The 22,046-nt window shown below is 44.7% G+C and overlaps 1 protein-coding gene across 1 annotated transcript in view; it reads right to left on the reverse strand.

Moving 5' to 3' along the window:
* The window catches only part of THBS2 (thrombospondin 2), a gene marked incomplete in the record, with an annotated part of 874,147 nt that overhangs the window by 188,577 nt on the left and 663,524 nt on the right, over positions 1–22,046 (reverse strand). The window contains 1 exon segment of the mRNA XM_029594286.1: positions 9,103–9,374. Within this exon segment, the coding sequence (XP_029450146.1) occupies positions 9,103–9,374 (272 nt within the window).

The raw sequence follows: 22,046 nt of genomic DNA on the forward strand, positions 1-22,046 counted from the left end.
CCAGAACCTCCAGGGTAGCATTCTCTGAAATGCTCCCTGTTCCACGCGCAGGTCACCAAAGGCAGGCAGAGCTCCGGAGTCTCAATGTGTGGATGAGACGATGGTGCAAGGAAGAGGGATTCAGTTTTGTTAGGAACTGGGGAACCTTTTGGGGAAGGGGGAGTCTCTTCCGAACGGATGGGCTCCACCTTAACCAGGGTGGAACCAGACTGCTGGCACTAACCTTTAAAAAGGAGATAGAGCAGCTTTTAAACTAGAACAAAGGGGAAAGCCGACAGTCGCTCAGCAGCGCATGGTTCGGAGAGAGGTTTCTTTAAAGGATACCAATGATGCATTAGAATTAGGGCATCCCGACAGTGAGGTTCCAATAATTAGAAAAGTAGTCCAAGTGCCTGTAACTAAAAACTCACCTGAGATAAAAAATTCTAACTTATCCCTATCAATTAAAAAGCAGAATGAAAATACAAACAAAAAACAAACTTTGAAATGTTTGTATGCTAATGCCAGAAGTCTAAGAAGTAAGATGGCAGAATTAGAATGTATAGCAGTAAATGATGACATAGACTTAATTGGCATCTCAGAGACATGGTGGAAAGAGGATATACCGGGGTACAAATTATATCGCAATGACAGAGAGGAGCACTCGAAAGGAGGTGTGGCACTTTATGTCCAGGATGGCACAGAGTCCAATAGGATAAACATCCTGCATGAGACTAAATACAAAATTGAATCTTTATGGGTAGAAATCCCTTGTGTGTCAGGGAAGATATAGTGATAGGGGTATACTACCTTCTACCTGGTCAAGATGGTGAGATGAACAGTGAAATGCTAAGAGAAATTAGGGAAGCTAACCAAATTTGTAGTGCAGTAATAATGGGAGACTTCAATTACCCCAATATAGACTGGGTAAATGTATCATCGGGTCACGCTAGAGATAACGTTCCTGGATGGAATAAATGATAGCTTTATGGAGCAATTGGTTCAGGAACCGACGAGAGAGGGAGCAATTTTAGATCTAATTCTCAGTGGAGCACAGGACTTGGTGAGAGAGGTAATGGTGGTGGGGCCGCTTGGCAATAGTGATCATAATGGAGCGGATTTTAAGAGCCCTGCTCGCGTAAATCCGCCCAGATTTACGCGAGCAGGGCTTGCGCGCCGGTGCGCCTATTTTACATAGGCCTGCCGGCGCGCGCAGAGCCCGGGACTCGCGTAAGTCCCGGGGTTTTCCGAGGGGGGCGTGTCGGGGGCGGGGCCGATCGGCGCGGCATTTTCGGGGCGTGTCGGCGGCGTTTCGGGGGCGGGCCCAGGGGTGTGGTTTCGGGCCGGGGCAATCCGGGGGCGTGGCCGCGCCCTCCGTAACCACCCCCGGGTCACTTCTAGGCGCGTCCCCGCCAGCGGCCTGCTGGCACGCGGGGATTTACTTCTCCCTCTGGGAGGCATAAATCCCCCAACAAAGGTAGGGGGGGGGGGTTTTAGACAGGGCCGGAGGGGTGGGTTAGGTAGAGGAAGGGAGGGGAAGGTGAGGGGAGGGCGTTAGCGAATTCCCTCCGTGGCCGCTCCGATTTCAGAGCGGCCTCAGAGGGAACGGAGGTAGGCTGCGCGGCTTGGCGCGCGCCGGCTACACGAAATCGGTAGCCTTGCGCGCGCCGATCCAGGATTTTAGCAGATACGCGCGGCTCCGCGCGTATCTACTAAAATCCAGCGTACTTTTGTTTGCGCCTGATGCGCCTACAAATGTACGCAAGGGCGCCCTGTATGAAAATCTACCCCAATATGATCAAATTTGATTTAATGACTGGAAAAGGAACAGTGTGCAAATCCAAGGCTCTCATGCTAAACTTTCAAAAGTGAAACTTTGATAAAATGAGAAAAATTGTTAGGAAAAAACTGAAAGGAGCAGCTACAAAAGTAAAAAATGTCCAAGAGGCATGGCCATTGTTAAAAAATACCATTCTAGAAGCACAGTCCAGATGTATTCCACACATTAAGAAAGGTGGAAAGAAGGCAAAACGATTACCGGCATGGTTAAAAGGGGAGGTGAAAGAAGCTATTTTAGCCAAAAGATCTTCATTCAAAAATTGGAAGAAGGATCCAACAGAAGAAAATAGGATAAAGCATAAACATTGGCAAGTTAAATGTAAGACATTGATAAGACAGGGTAAGAGAGAATTTGAAAAGAAGTTGACTGTAGAGGCAAAAACTCACAGTAAAACCTTTTTAAAATATATCCAAAGCAGAAAGCCTGTGAGGGAGTCAGTTGGACCGTTAGATGATCGAGGGGTTAAAGGGGCACTTAGAGAAGATAAGGCCATCGCGGAAAGATTAAATGATTTTTTTGCTTCAGTGTTTACTGAAGAGGATGTTGGGGAGGTACCCGTAATGGAGAAGGTTTTCATGGGTAATGATTCAGATGGACTGAATCAAATCACGGTGAACCTAGAAGATGTGGTAGGCCTGATTGACAAACTGAAGAGTAGTAAATCACCTGGACCAGATGGTATACACCCCAGAGTTCTGAAGGAACTAAAAAATGAAATTTCAGACCTATTAGTAAAAATTTGTAACTTATCATTAAAATCATCCATTGTACCTGAAGACTGGAGGATAGCAAATGTAACCCCAATATTTAAAAAGGGCTCCAGGGGCGATCTGGGAAACTACAGACCGGTTAGCCTGACTTCAGTGCCAGGAAAAATAGTGGAAAGTGTTCTAAACATCAAAATCACAGAACATATAGAAAGACATGGTTTAATGGAACAAAGTCAGCATGGCTTTACCCAGGGCAAGTCTTGCCTCACAAATCTGCTTCACTTTTTTGAAGGAGTTAATAAACATGTGGATAAAGGTGAACCGGTAGATATAGTATACTTGGATTTTCAGAAGGCGTTTGACAAATTTCCTCATGAGAGGCTTTTAGGAAAAGTAAAAAGTCCTTTCGTGGATTGCAAACTGGCTAAAAGACAGGAAACAGAGAGTAGGATTAAATGGGCAATTTTCTCAGTGGAAGGGAGTAGACAGTGGAGTGCCTCAGGGATCTGTATTGGGACCCTTACTTTTCAATATATTTATAAATGATCTGGAAAGAAATACGACGAGTGAGATAATCAAATTTGCAGATGACAAAATTGTTCAGAGTAGTTAAATCACAAGCAGATTGTGATAAATTGCAGGAAGACCTTGTGAGACTGAAAATTGGGCATCCAAGTGCAAGGTGATGCATATAGGGAAAAATAACCCATGCTATAATTACACAATGTTGGGTTCCATATTAGGTGCTACAACCCAAGAAAGAGATCTAGGTGTCATAGTGGATAACACATTGAAATCGTCGGTACAGTGTGCTGCGGCAGTCAAAAAAGCAAACAGAATGTTGGGAATTATTAGAAAGGGAATGGTGAATAAAACGAAAAATGTCATAATGCCTCTGTATCGCTCCATGGTGAGACCGCACCTTGAATACTGTGTACAATTCTGGTCACCGCATCTCAAAAAAGATATAATTGCGATGGAGAAGGTACAGAGAAGGGCTACCAAAATGATAAGGGGAATGGAACAACTCCCCTATGAGGAAATACTAAAGAGGTTAGGACTTTTCAGCTTGGAGAAGAGACAGCTGAAGGGGGATATGATAGAGGTGTTTAAAATGATGAGAGGTCTAGAATGGGTAGATGTGAATTGGTTATTTACTCTTTCGGATAGTAGAAAGACTAGGGGGCACTCCATGAAGTTAGGATGGGGCACATTTAAAACTAATCGGAGAAAGTTCTTTTTTACTCAACGTACAATTAAACTCTGGAATTTGTTGCCATAGGATGTGGTTAGTGCAGTTAGTATAGCTGTGTTTAAAAAAGGATTGGATAAGTTCTTGGAGAAGTCCATTACCTGCTATTAAGTTCACTTAGAGAATAGCCACTGCCATTAGCAATTGTTACATGGAATAGACTTAGTTTTTGGGTACTTGCCAGGTTCTTATGGCCTGGATTGGCCACTGTTGGAAACAGGATGCTGGGCTTGATGGACCCTTGGTCTGACCCAGTATGGCATTTTCTTATGTTCTTATGTTCTTATACGTTTTAGCAGAACAGTCTAATTTATGTTGGACTTCTAAATTTGTAATTTGCTTAAGATCTGTAATCTCAGGTGGTGTTGATTCTTATAACTAGCATATGAAATGATTTTTCCCCTCAGAACTACCTTCAGTGTTTTACACCAAAGCAGTGGGTTAAATTCTTCTACCAGGTGATATGTCTGAAAAATCACTAATTGCTTCTCTAATCATATCTGTAAAATCAATGGAGGCAATTTTAAAAGGAGTTACACATGTAATGTAACATACTATCATAGAAATTTTAAAAAGCCATTTACCCATGTAAAGTGCACTAATACATGAATATCCTATGGACAATTCAATGCCATATATTATAGCAATTTTCAAAAGCCCACTAACATGGGTAAAGTGTATTTACATGTGTAAAACCCAATTTTAAGCATGTAAATACTTTTTTTTTTAAAAGGGAGAGACTGAGACACCAACCCATCCTAGATTAATCCCATCAAGAAACTTGTAAGAGTTAATAATGGGGCTCAGAGAGATAGGATGGCATAATATCACAATTCAACACTCTGATTTGTTCCATGCAAATGGCCATGTTAACTGTTCCTCGTAAACTGTTCCTTGTAAACTGTTCCATGTAAACTGCCACCCGGCAGTAATTATTACTGTTCTCTGTGAACCGGAGCGATATGTATTGTATACAGGAGCTCCGGTATATAAAAACCATAAATAAATAAATAAAATAAATAATAACCAAATTTCTACTGCATAAGAAGAAATTGATTCTGCTATGTTTGATGTCTTGGGGAATAGAAATTTTAATCTCTACCACTCGGGAACCACTCTCTCCAAATATCCATCAGCTCAAACACCTGTATAGGAGGTGGAAATCTATATACCTGGTGAGAGCAAGATCTACCAATTTTTTAATTTAAACATAAATTCCAATCCTCTCCAATAATCAAAGAAGAAGTTTTGAATAAATTAATTTTAGCAAAGAAAGAGGAATAAGATTCTCCTTAATTAGAGTTAGAACCATAAACATTAATCATCATTAATCATCATATGCCTTCTAATATCATATAGCAACCTTTCAGATATCTATAGGCTCCAGTACTGGTAAGAAGTAAAGCCTTGTGTATCAATATGCATGTACTTCTACTATTAGAACTATAAAAAAAATGTATAACTTGACCCACCCAATCTCGAGCTAACATCTCAAGTTCTGCCTTGGTCATGTGTGTTTCTTGCAACATCGCTAAATTCACTCTCTGCTTCTTTAAAAATTGCAATATTCTTGTCCTCTTAATAGGACTAGAGAGACCCCTGATATTTTAAATAAACAATTTTCATATTAGCAAACAATTCATATCTAGCATATATCAAACAATATAAGAAACAACTAGGAAAATAAAGAATAAAGATCTTACCTATCCACCAGTCCGGTATTAATCTACTACCCAATCTCCACATGGAAGCAGTCTAATCAAAGGTGTCTTGTTTATTTTAATTTTTAAACCCCTCCCAACCCAACACAAACAAGAGCCAACTAGTAAATCCTCCATTATTAACCCCAACATACACCAAACCGCTCACCCCTCACCCCCAACAAGCTCTACTTGCCCACACAGACTACAAATCTCCCTAAACTACACCAACCACCCACCAAACCTCCCCTCCTAGTGGCCACAATACACATATTTCTAACAAGAACTGAGCAGGAAAGAGCTCCAGGCTCAGAAAAAGTGCAGAATTGTCCCATACCCGACAAAGTAAAAGTAAAACTAGAAATCAAAACCAAAAACTAAAAGAGAAAAGTCCTGTTTCTTCACAAGGATCTGACAGAACTGTTTTGTGCAATAGTCCCTTGCAGAACAAACTGCCAGTCCAGCCTGTGCTGCTAAAATGAGTTCAGAAGGTCCAGCCGTTTTGTGAATTGAAAAAATAACAAATATGTCAGACTAGATCTTCGAATAACCAATTGCAAATAATGTCCATTCAAAAAAAAATTGTCAGACAAAAAACTCTTGTTCTCAGGCTACAGTTCTTGTTCTGGATATTGATGTTCCAACTTTGGAAAGAAATGAACTCAGAAAGATAATAATTAGGAAGAAACAGGGAAAATAGAAGTAATCATGATAATAATCATAACTGGACAAAAATAATAATGTAGATATCTGCTATGGGCACATGTTGCTGCAACTTATGATCTGCCACTTGGCATCTGGTCCCACTTGACCATCAATTTATTCACAAGCACCAAAAATAGAAAATCAATTAGAAACATTGCCTCTAGCCATGTTTCTGTCCTTCAGAAATTGCAAGTCTTCCTCTGGGGATTGAAAAATACATTGATGTTGGCCCTCCAAGACTCGGGGTGTGCTAGGCATAGCTAGCACAGCCCAGTTGTTAGAGGTCCCGTTTCACCATGGCAAACCCCATGAGCCATTTTTGCGCCCTGCAGAGAAATCAGAAAAAAGAAATACTTTCCATCCCTGAAATAATATATCAGACTTCCACCAGGCTGATTCCAGGATACACTGCATGCCTGTGAAGTTGTGAAGACAGATCACCATGGCTTGTGGTTTACTGTTTGCCCTGGTTGTGGCACAAACATCCTATGAGTTAGGTCCACCTTAATACAGCTGCCATTCACCACATGAAGATCTTTGTCCTTACACACATTAACTCTGAGTGCTTTTCCCAGCTTGTCCAGAAACCTGGTGTAAGAAAGGTTCTCCAGTAAGGACGAGTGTTCTGGAGAGTCCAGATGGGGACTAAAATGAATCCCTGTAAACCCTTCTTCAGAGCCTAGCAATGTAGGAACACTGATCCAGGATCCCAATGATGAAGAAGGTGACAAATGAGGGGTCCTTGGTTGCCTCAGAGGGGTATACTTTTTGTAGACCTCTTCTGACTGGCTGGACTCCACTGCAAGTGAATGTCGAGGACTAGAACTACCTCATGTGGATTCTGATGGAATAACCACCTGATCCAAGGATACTGGGACTCCTTCTCATGGAAGCAAATCTGATATTCTGGAATGAGGAGGTTAGAAGGTACCCTCCTTATTTTCAGCCACTACAGAGATAAAGAAATCCTGATCAAGGGGCTGACGTGCCCTTTGTCTTGGTGTGGGTGATAGAACATTGTCTTCTGATACCAGAATGAAATCTTGCACATTTTCTGAGCTGCGTAAAATTTGAATTGGAGGCTGATTAAATGAGAAGTACTAGAGAGCAAATGGGATCTGGTGTTTCCAGGCATAGCTCTTGTTCCATTAATTTTATGGTTGTAAGAGCTCTGGTAATTGGTGGGGGAAGGGATACCATATCCCCCTATGCCCTTGTCAAAGTTCTGTGCAGGCCAGCATACAGCTGCATTGGAAATAATGCCGCACTATGTGTTGACAATAGACTCACTTGCCCTAATAGTAAAAGTGTTGAGGACTGATATATTTCATGTCCCAGGGTTTGAAGCATCAACTGTGTCAGGGATCTATGTGCTGACGACATCGATGTCTTATATTTTGATGGTACCATGGACTTAAGTGTCGATGGCACAGTAGACTTTTGCCTCTACAGTGCCAATGCACCGTGTTTCAACAGCACTAGTGCACCCAGGCCTTGATTTTTTTTTTTTGCACTCCAGCTCCTCTTGTGCTTCCACAGAGTGGTGCTTCTTCTTCTTTGACGTATGTCGCTTATTTGACCCTGAGGATTCAGCCTGCTCCACCGATAGGGGAGAGACTTTTGAGGTGCTCCTGCCCAACTCAATTCCTGGGAAGGCAAACCAGGCTGCTGCGCTCCATGTGGAGGACCAACTGTGACTTCTGAGAGACTTGCACAGTTCCTCCATTTTCCAGGCCCTTGATCTTTGGATATGCAGGGACATCCATCCACAGTAACAGTTAGCCTGGTCATAGACCGAACCCAGGCAATAGTAGCAAAGGTGATGTCTATCGATAATGGACATCCTTCTACCACAATTACAGATTCACCATGGATTTCTTCTTAGTGGGCATGGTGAGGGAAAAATGTTCTTAATTTTCCTTTTTCTTTTTTGGTAGCACTGAAACATGCTATTTGAGGGCTGTTGAGGAAGCGAAGCAACTTTAAAGAAAAAATTATGAAGATTTTCACTTAAAACAGAGAGACAGAGATATACATCTGTGATGATGCTTGGACAAAAACAGACTAAAGGGGCTCAAAAGGTAGTGCCTGAGCAGAATTCCTGCACATGTCAGTACAGCAAAAGCTCTACTTGCTAAGAGGGAGAGATCCGTTTGGTGCCACCAGATGATGTCATGGCTAATTAAGTCCAGCTTATCAACGAGAAAAAGTAGCTCCACACTGAAACAACCCCATCCTGCTCCTTATTTATCCAGCTAACTGCTTAACTAGGTAAACAATCAGTTAGCTAAGTGTGGTCACTCAGTACAGTCAAATATTCACACAGTGCCGCTTAGCCGATAAAGTTTGAAATTAACCAGTTAAATGGCATTGAATATCAATCTCTCCATAAATCTCTCCTTTCTGAACTGTTCACTGATCTAGCTAAATCAGTGGTTCCTAACCCTGTCCTGAGGACCCCCCAGAGCCAGTGGGGTTTTCAGGATATCCACAATGAATATGCTTGAGAGAAAATGTGCATGTTATGGAAACAGTGCATGCAAAATTTTCCTGCATATTCCCCCACCCCAGACTCCTAAAGTGATTAATAAACTGAAAACCTAACATAGCATGCTGCATAAAATCCTGCAACATATCAATACTGGATTGTATCAACAGAAGGTACATTTTGTTACAAGGAACAATGGCTTCCAGTTTTATAAAATCAGTTATTCCATTGTTTATATTTTATAGCAACTTTTAAATGTTTGCAATTCACTACAGTATAGCTCATTGACTAATATTTTCATATGTTAATGTGAAGTTTATAAGAACCTGGAAGACAATTATAACCTACCAGCAGTTATAATTAGTAAGGTAAAATGATGGATAAAAATTGCATTTCTAAGAACAACTACTGTAATATAACTCTCTTACTTCCTCAGGTGTATTGCCTGTGTGCCACAAGGCATTTCTCAAGTGCTCTCCGGAGCCAGTTGTGGAGTTTACTACTTTAAGGGACACTCCTGAATAGCCATACGCTTTTGATGGTTTGTCTTCCCAGTAGGTCTGCGTGACTTGCTTCCACATCATGACGTAAAATCGACTGCTGGACTGATAACCAAATACAAATCCAGCATAATCGTCATCACGGTCTGTGTTGACATAGAATGTACCACTGAAGTCAACAGCATTGAAGTCATCAAATCCTGTGCACAAGTGAAAAAATGTTTTATTTTTCATATGATAAAATATTGTGAAACCTTGAGAGTCAACACTGCATCCAAGCAATCTCGTATACCGCAATTACGTTTACAGTGCTGGCTGTTTCTAACCTGTGACAATCCAAGGTAATTCTACAGATTTCCAATCATGAAATGGGTTGCAGCAGGGGAAGTATAATTATTCATAGAAACATAGAAACATAGAAATGACGGCAGAAGAAGACCAATTGGCCCATCCAGTCTGCCCAGCAAGCCTCACACTTCTTTTTTTCTCATACTTATCTGTTTCTCTTGGCTCCTAGTAACCTTTGGTTCTATTTCCCTTTCACCCCCACCATTAATGCAGAGAGCAGTGATGGAGCTGCATCCAAGTGAAATAAGCAATAAGCAATAAGCAAGCTACACACATACTTATTTATTTACCCAGACTATGTTATTCAGCCCTTATTGGTTGTTTTTCTTATCCCCTGCTGTTGTAGCAGAGAGCTATGCTGGATATGCGTGAAGTATTAGTTTTTCTTCTCCCCTGCTGTTGAAGCAGAGAGCTATGTTGGATATGTATTGAAAGTGAAGTATGCATTGAAAGCCATATTATCTATCAACAAATATTGAATAAGCCTAATAATTGGTAATACCTATAGCTTATGAACTCTTTGTTAATTTTACATGCTCTTGCCCACCCCTGTTTTTTTTTTTTTTAAATATGGAGATGGCAGGCCTCCATCCTTCCGCTCCGTGAAGGTGGAACACCAACCACTGGCCACTGGCATCCCGCTCCGTGAATGCCTCTGTGGCTACTGCCGCTCCGTGCAGTGTTTTGCTGCCTCCTCTTTATACACTTCCTCTAGACCTGATGGATCCACAGGGGCGGATTTTCAGAGCCCTGCTCGCGTAAATCCGCCCAAAACCGGGCGGATTTACGCGAGCAGGGCCCTGCGCGCCGGGAAGCCTATTTTACATAGGCCTCCCGGCGCGCGCAGAGCCCCGGGACTCGCGTAAGTCCCGGGGTTCTCCGAGGGGGGCGTGTCGGGGGCGTGTCGGGGGGCGGGCCCGGTCGTCGCGGTGTTTCGGGGGCGTGTCGGCAGCGTTTTGGGGGCGGGTACGGGGGCGTGGCTACGGCCCGGGGCGGTCCGGGGGCGTGGCCGCGCCCTCCGTACCCACCCCCAGGTCGCGGCCCGGCGCGCAGGAGGCCCGCTCGCGCGCGGGGATTTACGCCTCCCTCTGGGAGGCGTAAATCCCCCGACAAAGGTAAGGGGGGGTTTAGACAGGGCCGGGCGGGTGGGTTAGGTAGGGGAAGGGAGGGGAAGGGGAGGGGAGGGCAAAGGAAAGTTCCCTCCGAGGCCGCTCCGATTTCGGAGCGGCCTTGGAGGGAACGGGGGTAGGCAGCGCGGCTCGGCGCACGCCGGCTATACGAAATCGATAGCCTTGCGCGCGCCGATCCAGGATTTTAGCGGATACGCGCGGCTCCGCGCGTATCTACTAAAATCCAGCGTACTTTTGTTTGCGCCTGGAGCGCAAACAAAAGTAGGCTATTCGCGCTCGTTTTAAAATCCGCCTCACAGTGTTTATCCCACGCCCCTTTGAAGTCCTTCACAGTTTTGGACTTCACCACTTCTTCCGGAAGGGCATTCCGGGTATCCACCACTCTCTCCGTGAAGAAATATTTCCTGACATTGGTTCTTAGTCTTCCTCCCTGGAGCCTCAGCTTGTGACCTCTGGTTCTGCTGATTTTTTTCTGACGGAAAAGGTTTGTCGTTGTCTTTGGATCGTTAAAGTTTTTCAAGTATCTGAAGGTCTGAATCATATCACCCCTGCTCCTCCTTTCCTCCAGGGTGTACATATTTAGATTCTTCAATCTTTCTTCGTATGACATCTGATGAAGACCCTCCACCTTTTTGGTCGCTCTTCTCTGAACTGCTTCCATCTTGTCTCTGTCTCTTTGTAGATACGGTCTCCAGAACTGAACACAGTACTCCAGGTGAGGCCTCACCAAGGACCTGTATAAGGGGATAATAACTTCCCTTTTCTTACTCGATATTCCTCTCTCTATGCAGCCCAGCATTCTTCTGGCTTTTGCTATCGCCTTGTTGCATTGTTTCGCAGACTTCATATCATTAGACACTATAACCCCTAGGTCCCTCTCCTGCTCCGTGCACATCAGCCTTCCGCCCCCCCCCCCCCCCCATCGAATACAGTTCATTCGGATTTCCACTCCCCATATACATGACTTTGCACTTCTTGGCATTGAATCTCAGCTGCCATATCTTCGACCACTCTTCCAGTTTCCTTAAATCCCGTCTCATTCTCTCCACTCCTTTCGGTGTGTCCACTCTGTTGCAGATCTTAGTGTCGTCCGCAAAAAGACAAATCTTACCTTCTATCCCGTCCGCAATGTCGCTCACAAAGATATTGAACAGGACCGGTCCCAACACCGATCCTTGCGGTACACCACTTAAAACCGCTCTCTCTTCAAGAGAGTTCCATTTACCATCACACATTGTCTTTTGTCCATCAACCAGTTTGCAATCCAGGTCACCAACTCGGCACTCACTCCTAAGCTTCTCGTTTTATTCACCAGTCTCCTGTGCGGAACCGTATCAAAAGCTTTGCTGAAATCTAAGTAGATGACATCGAGTGCTCTTCCTTGATCCAATTCCTTGGTTACCCAGTCAAAAAAGTCAATCAGATTTGTCTAACAGGATCTTCCCCTGGTGAATCCATGCTGCCTCTGGTCCAGCAATTCTCTGGACTGTAGATAGTTCACTATTCTCTCTTTCAACAGTGACTCCATTACTTTTCCCACCACCGAAGTGAGGCTAACCGGTCTACAGTTACCAGCCTCCTCTCTGTTCCCACTCTTGTGAAGCGGGACCACCACCGCTCTTCTCCAATCACTCGGCACCACTCCCGTTTCTAGGGATCTATTGAACAGGTCACACAGCGGACCCGCCAGCACATCTCTGAGCTCCATCAGTATCCTTGAATGAATCCCATCAGTTCCCATGGCTTTGTCCACTTTCAGATTCTTTAGCTCTTTCCATACATTTTCTACTGTAAAATGGTTTTCTTCTATTCCACTTCCTTCCAGTTTCTTGTTGTATAGAGATGGTCCTTCTCCAGGGTCTTCTTTAGTGAACACAGAACTGAAGTATTCGTTTAATATTTCTGCCATTTCTTTGTCACTCTCCACGCATTGATCATTTCCACCTTTCAATTTCACTATACCACTTTGAACTTTTCTCTTTTCACTGATGTTGTTGCGATACCGGGTCAGCCCCGGGACCGCCACTCACCCCCACGCCGAGCCCGGTCCGCCTCCACCTCCGTTGGGCCTGCACAGGCCTCTGACACTGCGCTCCCGCTCCGGAGGAGCAGCCGGCGTCCTCCCGCGGCTGGCCCTGCCCCCTAGCCACGCGCACGCTAGGCCTCCAGATTTAAAGGGGCCAGCGCGGGAGAACACTAATTCCCTGCAGATGACGTCAGACGCTGCAGTGCTATTTAAGCCCTGCAGCTGGAGCCTTTCCTTGCCTTGCAACGAGGTTCCGAAGGGCTCCCTGACGTCTAGTTGCTGCATTCCTGATTTGATCTTCTCCTCCGACCCGGCTTGCTTCCTGACTCTTCCTCCGTCTTCTCCACTGGCTCTGGCATCGTTGTCTGATCCCTGGCTTTGACCTGTTTCTGTCCTCGACTCCGCACTTCACCTCTCCCCTGGTTCTGGCTACTCCTCTGACTTCTGGCACCGACCCGGCTCCGTTATACGACTCCGCCTCTTGCCTCTCCCTTGGCTTATGACTCGGCTTGACTCCTGGACCCTGCCTCGGACCTTCGCGGCTCTTTGGTTCCCTTGTCCACTGGCCCGGAAGAATCTCCTAAGTCCCAGCGGCCGGGCCCCTACGGGCGCCTCCTGGGGGGGCTCTGGCTTCCAGGGCGAATCTCCAAAAGTCCCAGCAGCCGGACTCCTACGAGCTCCTCTCGGGGGAGTAACGGTCTCCACGGTGAAGACCTTCAAGTTACCGGGCCCAACACCATCCACTTTTCATCCCGCTGCCGAGCCCTTGGTCGCATAGGGCTCCACCTTTGTCCATTGTCCAGCCGTCCCCAAGTCCGTCAAGCCGCCTCCCGGTCGGGACGCTTGCTGTGACCCTTCACAGCGCTCCATCTCCTGTCCTGACAGGCCCAAGGATCCACGAAGCTAACAGATGTATCTGAAAAATGTTTTGTTACCATTCTTTATCTCCTTGGCAATCATCTCTTCCGCTTGACTTTTTGCCGACTTTATTAATTTCTTCGTCTCCCTCAGTTGACTCAAATATTGTTCTTTGTGCTCATCCCTTTGGGATCTTTTATATTTACTGAACGCTGTTCTTTTAGCCTTAATTTTGTCAGCCACCTACTTTGAGAACCAGATAGGTTTCATTTTTCTTTTGCTTTTCTTTACATTTCTAACATATAGAGTAGTTGCCTTGGTAATTGCTCCTTTTAGATTGGTCCACTGCTGATCCACATCTCTCTCGTTCTCCTAGCCTTTTAGTTCTTCCTCTAGGTACTTCCCCATTTCTTCAAAGTCCATGTTTTTGAACTGTAAAACTTGGGTCTTTGTGCTTCTTTTCCATATTTTGTTAGTGATATTAAACCATACCGTTTGATGATCACTGGTGCTGAGGTGGGCGCCCATCTGGACATCAGAGACATTATCTCCATTAGTGAGCACTAAGTCAAGTATAGTTCCTTCTCTAGTGGGTTCATTTACCATTTGTTTGAACAAAGTTACTTGCATGGCATCCACTATCGCTCTACTATTTTTAGATTCTGTAGATGGGATTTTCCAGTCTACATCTGGCATATTAAAGTCACCAACGATCACCACTTCTCCCTTCTTTCCTATCTTAAGGATGTCTTCAACCAGGTCTCTGTCCAGCTCTTCATTTTGGTTTGGAGGCCTGTAAACCTCTCCAATACAAATGGACGCTCCGTCATCTTTTTTTAGGACGACCCATAGTGCTTCTTCATTGCCCCAACTTCCTTGCAGCTCAGATGCTTGGATATTGTTTCTGACATAAAGAGCCACACCACCCCCTTTTCTATCCACTCTGTCCTTCCTTAACAAGTTAAAGCCTGGTATTGCTGTATCCCAATCATGAGATTCTGTGAACCATGTTTCTGTGATAGCAACAATGTCCAATTTTGCCTCTGTCATTAGGGCCTGCAGATCTGGGATTTTATTTCCCAAACTATGAGCATTTGTGGTCATAGCTTTCCAGGTTCCCTCTTTAAGGTTATTGCTTTTCCTGGACTCCTTATGAGACTTTAGTTGAGATTTGTTATTCACTTCACTCTTTCCTTTTGCAGTTTTGCCACTGATGACAGAGTCATCCATCTCAATTTGCTTTATCCTTTGGTTATGGATCTTGAAATTCTGCATGCACTGGTTTTTTTTTCTCTTTTCTGGTAACAGTTTAATGTTTTTCTCTAGAACTTCTTCAGTTATTAATATAGGGAAGGCTTTTTGTTCTTGTTGCACTTGATACCATGTGTGTCTTCTCATCACTGGTCTAATTCTACCAGAGCCTACTGTAATCCTGGTTTTTAATGAATTTCTTAATGACCTGTTTGAGTTGGGGGGTATACTTGTTGGCTGCCCATCAGTCAAGAATGGGTGACTGTAGGACATATGTGTTATCCTACCTGAGCCTACTGTATTTCTTTTTCTTGACTCCTGGTTATTCTTTGGTATTGGGGAATTAATTTCTGAGTAATGCAATGTGGGTGTAATTCTTGTAATTGAAGTTAATTGAGCTATAACCTCAGTCAGCTCCTTTTTCAAAGAAGAGAGTTGTGCACAGATTGGGCAAGCTCTAAGTTTCCAGATGCTTTCCCTCAGAATAAAGGCTCCACAACAGTTACATTGGATAGTCCTCATTTTGGTGAGTATTTTGATTGGTATTTCCTTAGCTGTTAAAATTTACTAATTTATCTTGTTGCTAATGTTAAGTTAGTCAGTCTATATTAGAAATCAAACCCCAGGGGTAGGTGGGAGGGAATCAAACAGTTTATCCTGGGACAAGCTGGATAGAGCAGGACACTTACTGGAACTTTAATAGTCCTTTAGCTATTAAATGATCCCTCAGCCTTATGTGCCAATATTAAACAGATTATTCAAGAACAGCTATACAATAAGGGGTAGATTTTAAAAAAGCGCGCCTTCACGTACTTTTGTTGGCGCATCAGGCGCAAACAAAAGTACGCTGGATTTTAGTAGATACGCGCGTAGCCGTGCGTATCTGCTAAAATCCTGGATCGGCGCGCGCAAGGCTGCCGATTTCGTGTAGACGGCGTACGCCGAGCCGCGCAGCCTGACACCGTTCCCTCCCTTCCTCGGAGGGAACTCGCTTTCGCCCTCCCCTCACCTTCCCCTCCCTTCCTCTATCTAACCCAATCCCCCGGCCCTATCTAAACCCCCCCCCCCTACCTTTGTCGGGGGATTTACGCCTCCCGGAGGGAGAAGTAAATCCCCGCGCACCAGTGGGCCGCTAGCACGCCGAGACGCGACCTGGGGCGGTTCCGGAGGGCGCGGCTATGCCCCCGGACCGCCCCGGGCCGAAACCATGACCCCGGGCCCACCCCCGAAATGCCGCATCCCGCCCCCAAAATGCCGCGCCAATCGGCCCCGCCCCCGACACGCCCCCCTCAAAAAAACCCCGGGACTTACGCAAGTCCCGGGACTCTGCGCGCGCCGGTAGGCCTAGGGAACATAGGCGCACTGGCGCGCAAGGCCCTGCTCGTGTAAATCCGGGTGGATTTACACGAGCAGGGCTTTTAAAATCCGCCCGTAAGAGAAATGCAGGTATACTGATTCTTAAAAACAAATAATTAGCAAGGAACCAACAACTGATATACAATACCAAACCTAGAGAAAGTTATAAACAGAGCAGTTCTACTACACAGAGAACCCAGATATTAATCAAGCACAGAGAACTGTTAGAAGGAAAAGTGAAAGAAAAACACAGCAGATTTGTTTTTGGGTTTTTTGGTTTTTTTTTCCCCAGAGAGAGCACCACAGAAATTATGAGTCAGAGTTTAGAAAGAAGGGAGATTTAGAGACTGTATCTTTTTACACAGAGCTTAGAGACTATGAATCAGAGCATCAGGAGAGGAATATAAAAACACAGAGTTCTATTATGCACAGAATCTCTACTATATATTAATTTCAATTATAGCACAGGCTTATCTGCACAGGAAACAGAAGAATCCTCTCGTGGACTGGCACTATGCAGTCTGTAATGCTCCAGCCGGTTCACTAGTTAGCTTCCCCCAAACCTCTGCCACACCCAATCAGGTTATAACTGGACACCTTTAGGAACCTTCCAGTCCTTAGCTATTAAATGATCCCTCAGCCTTATGTGCCAATATTAAACAGATTATTCAAGAACAGCTATACAATAAGGGGTGGATTTTAAAAGCCCTGCTCGTGTGCCAGCGCGCCTATTTTCCATAGGCCTGCCGGTGCGCGCAGAGGCCCGGGATTCGCGTAAGTCCCGGGGTTTTTTGTCAGGGGCGTGTCGGGGGCGGGGCCGATCGGCGTTGCGTTTTGGGGGCGGGATGCGGCGTTTCAGGGGCGGGCCCGGGGGCGTGGTTTTGGCCCGGGGCAGTCTGGGGCGTGGCCGCGCCCTCCGGAACCGCCCCCGGGTTGCGTCTCGGCACGCCAGCGGCCCGCTGGCGCGTGTGGATTTACTTCTCCCTCCAGGAGGCGTAAATCCGTGGACAAAGGTAGGGGGAGGGTTTAGATTGGGCCGGGGGGGTGGGTTAGGTAGAGGAAGGGAGGGGAAGGTGAGGGGAGGGCGAAAGAGAGTTCCCTCCGAGGAAGGGAGGGAACGGTGGCAGGCTGCGCGGCTCGGCGCGCGCCGGCTACACGAAATCGGCAGCCTTGCGCGCGCTGATCCAGGATTTTATAAGATACGCGCGGCTATGCGCGTATCTTATAAAATCCAACGTACTTTTGTTTGCGCCTGGTGCGCCAACAAAAGTACGCGAACGCGCATTTTTAAAAAATCTACCCCTAAGAGAAATGCAGGTATACTGATTCTTAAAAACAAACAATTAGCAAGGAACCAACAACTAATATACAATACCAAACCTAGAGAAAGTTATAAACAGAGCAGTTCTACTACACAGAGAGCCCAGATATTAATCAAGCACAGAGAACTGTTAGAAGGAAAAGTGAAAGAAAAACACAGCAGATTTGTTTTTGGGTTTTTTGGTTTTTTTCCCCAGAGTGAGCACCACAGAAATTATGAGTCAGAGTTTAGAAAGAAGGGAGATTTAGAGACTGTATCTTTTTACACAGAGCTTAGAGACTATGAATCAGAGCATCAGTAGAGGAATATAAAAACACAGAGTTCTATTATGCACAGAATCTCTACTATATATTAATTTCAATTATAGCACAGGCTTATCTGCACAGGAAACAGAAGAATCCTCTCTTGGGCTGGCACTATGCAGTCTGTAATGCTCCAGCTGGTTCACTAGTTAGCTTCTCCCAAACCTCTGCCACACCCAATCTGGTTATAACTGGACACCTTTAGGAACCTTCCAGTCCTTAGCTATTAAATGATCCCTCAGCCTTATGTGCCAATATTAAACAGATTATTCAAGAACAGCTATACAATAAGAGAAATGCAGGTATACTGATTCTTAAAAACAAACAATTAGCAAGGAACCAACAACTAATATATAATACCAAACCTAGAGAAAGTTATAAACAGAGCAGTTCTACTACACAGAGAACCCAGATATTAATCAAGCACAGAGAACTGTTAGAAGGAAAAGTGATAGAAAAACACAGCAGATTTGTTTTTGGGTTTTTTGTTTTTTTTCCCCAGAGAGAGCACCACAGAAATTATGAGTCAGAGTTTAGAAAGAAAGGAGATTTAGAGACTGTATCTTTTTACACAGAGCTTAGAGACTATGAATCAGAGCATCAGTAGAGGAATATAAAAACACAGAGTTCTATTATGCACAGAATCTCTACTATATATTAATTTCAATTATAGCACAGGCTTATCTGCACAGGAAACAGAAGAATCCTCTCTTGGGCTGGCACTATGCAGTCTATAATGCTCCAGCCGGTTCACTAGTTTGCTTCCCCCAAACCTCTGCCACACCCAATCTGGTTATAACTGGACACCTTTAGGAACCTTCCAGTCCTTAGCTATTAAATGATCCCTCAGCCTTATGTGCCAATATTAAACAGATTATTCAAGAACAGCTATACAATAAGAGAAATGCAGGTATACTGATTCTTAAAAACAAACAATTAGCAAGGAACCAACAACTAATATACAATACCAAACCTAGAGAAAGTTATAAACAGAGCAGTTCTACTACACAGAGATATTCACCAAGGAATAAGTTATTAATATGTCAATAAATAATTAAAAGAAATTGTGAATTATTAAAATAGTAACATAGTAAAGAACAGCAGATAAGGACCATAAAGTCCTATTCAATTTGTCCAGAAAGGTATTCTGGCTTGTAACTGCAGCTCTGTGCAGATTACCCCATGCCTTCTTGTCTACAATTATAACTTGCAACAGATTATTCCTTAAAGGATACAAAGTTGGCTTTATAAACTGTTATATCAACATAACAATTAACATAAAAATATAATATAATTCTTATTCAACTTTATTTCCAAAACAATTGTAATAATTCAAAATATCTGGATATCTCATACATACTCACCCAACATACTATATCAAACATGCCAAACTAACAAGCACACCTATTCAACCATCAAAAACAAAATAGTTATACAAATTTCAACATGTTTCACTAAAATAAGATCTTCTTCAGGGGACAGTAAGTCCAAAAGTTGTATGATATCACTTCAAAATTTGTCCAAGAAGAAATAAGAGTATATGTATATCTTTTTTGAAGAAAGTATAAGTACATCAAAGTAGTCAGCATGAATTATCCTCCACCAGAAATGAAAAATCACAATGGTATCCACATCAGTCATGACCATCAATTTTTACAGAACTTCCAAACAATAACCCAAAATCTTCTCATAGGGTTCTATATCCTTTTGTCAATCAATCATCTTTAAATCCAGAGATTTAAAACACCGCCAACCAGCATGACACTATCTAAACACCATCTTGACCAGATTCAAAAAAATCTTACTCCTTGCCTTCTGTTTATTCTGTTTATAGTTGTATTTATTACGCCATGCAAGTAAAGTATAGGGACAATTTAGGTCACTTTTTTCTGAGCATATCAAAGGAGCTTGTTCTCATTGAGCCAAACAAGGACAGCAAAGCATTATGGATATTCTTCTATATAGAAACATAGAAACACAGAAATGACGGCAGAAGAAGACCAAACGGCCCATCCAATCAGCACTTTATTTTTTATTTATTTTATTCATTTATTTTTCTCATACTTATCTGTTACTCTGACCGCTGAGTTAGCAAATGTTGCTTACCTGTAACAGGTGTTCTCAAAGGACAGCAGGATGTTAGTCCTCACATATGGGTGACATCACAGGATGGAGCCCAATCACGGAAAACTTCTGTCAAAGTTTCCAGAACTTTGACTGGACCCTACTGGACATGCCCAGCATGGCACTAACCCTGCAGCCAGCAGGGGTTCCCCTTCTGTCTTATTTAAAAGCTACAGGCAGTGTTGAAAAATAAAATAATAAAATGTTACGAACCCAGCACCGCGGGGCGGCAGACGGGTTTCGTGAGGACTAACATCCTGCTGTCCTGTGAGAACACCTGTTACAGGTAAGCAACATTTGCTTTCTCATAGGACAAGCAGGATGGTAGTCGTCACATATGGGTGAGTACCGAACTGAGGATGTCCGAACATCACCAAATGTACCCAAAGGTGTGCAACAGGCACAACAACTGGGGTCTGCAAAACTACCCAGTGTCCACTGTTACTGATGCCCAGTGCAATGCCTTCTTGGATTAAAAGAGCATAGAGAGACAGTGAGTTCAATTAAAAAAAAACAAAAAAAAACCACACTGCAGTTATGCCAATTAACAAAACAGCCTGGCTTGGCACAGCAGCAAAATCGATGAAATATATGTTTCAATAGCAATTCTATCAAACTAGCTACAAATTGAATATTTCTCCCACCTACAACACCAAGAAGCTGCTTGCAGCCGACCCCAGGGGGTAAAATGCCACTGCTAGTGCTAGCAGCTTCTCTCAGTAGCACAGAGACCATCTCAGATCAATAAAAAAAATTTGAAGTAAAAATAAAACAGGGCTAGCAGCTGGCACTGCAGCCAAATCGAACAAATATCTTTTTCTATCGTTGTAGCTTGCAATTGAATACAGATTTGAGACACATGGTTAAAAGGTGAGGTAAAAGAGGCTATTTTAGCCAAAAAAAAAATCCTTCAAAAATTGGAAGAAGGATCCATTTGAAGAAAATAGGATAAAACATAAGCATTGTCAAGGTAAGTGTAAAACATTGATAAGACAGACGAAGAGAGAATTTGAAATGAAGTTGGCCATAGAGGCAAAAACTCATAATAAAAACTTTTTAAAATATATCCAAAGCAAGAAACCTGTGAGTGAGTCGGTTGGACCATTAGATGGCAGAGGGTTTAAATGTTGCAGTCCCGGGCTGTGCCCCGGTCCCTCCACCTACCTCGGGGCCGGCCCGGGCCATTTCAAGCCTTCCCCGGGGTGTTTGCAGCAGGCCCCGGGCCTGCAGGCCTTCCAGCGCGTCTCTCCCTCCTCGGGAGAGACGCCGACGCTCCGACGCGGCTGGCCCCACCCCCTGACGCGCGCGGGGAGGAGCCCCATTTTAAGGGGCCAGCACGGGAAATACCTCAGCTGAGCCGGGAATGACGTCAGACGCCCTCAGGGTACAAGTACCCTGCAACTAGCTCTCTTCTGTGCCTTGCAACAAGGTTCCTGGTCTTCGGCCTGCTGTAGCTGTGTTCCTGGTTCTTCTCTTCGTCCTGCTTCTGCCTTGCCCTCCTTGCTGGATTGCTTCTTTTGGACTTCGACCCCTGGATTGGCTTTGGACCGCTCGCTGGACTTCAACCCCTGGATTGGCTTTGGACCGCTCTCTGGACACCGACCCCTGGACTGGCTGCGGACCATTCTTTGGATTCAGACTCCTGGACCAACTTCTGGATACCAACGACCTGCTGGAGGCGCCAGCCATCCGGAACCCACGACCTGCAGGAGGCGCCTGCATCCGGACCATCTTCCACCGTCGGGGAGTCGCCTAAGTCCCAGCGGCCGTGTCCCTACGGGCCCCTCCTGGGGGGACTTCGGCTTCCAGGGTGAATCTCCACAAGTCCCAGCGGCTGGACTCCTAAGGGCTCCTCCCGGGGGAGTACCAGTCTCCAGGGCGAAGAATCTTCGACTTCCGGGGTCCAACGCCTGCCTTCCTTCCAGTGGGTACAGAGTTCTTGGTCGCATAGGACTCCTCCGTGGTCCAGCGTCTCAAAGCACTCTGGCCTTCCGAACCGCCTCCTGGTTGGGACACTTGCTGCAGAGCACACAGCACACCATCTTCTGTCCCAACCGGCCCAAGGGTCCACGAGTATAACAGTTTGCAAGGCCATGGACCCGGCGGACCTAGCCGGCTTGAGAGCCATCCCAGGTATCGCCTAAAGGCTGCAACAA

This window comes from Rhinatrema bivittatum, chromosome 3, assembly GCF_901001135.1.
Source record: "Rhinatrema bivittatum chromosome 3, aRhiBiv1.1, whole genome shotgun sequence".
NCBI lineage: Eukaryota > Metazoa > Chordata > Amphibia > Gymnophiona > Rhinatrematidae > Rhinatrema > Rhinatrema bivittatum.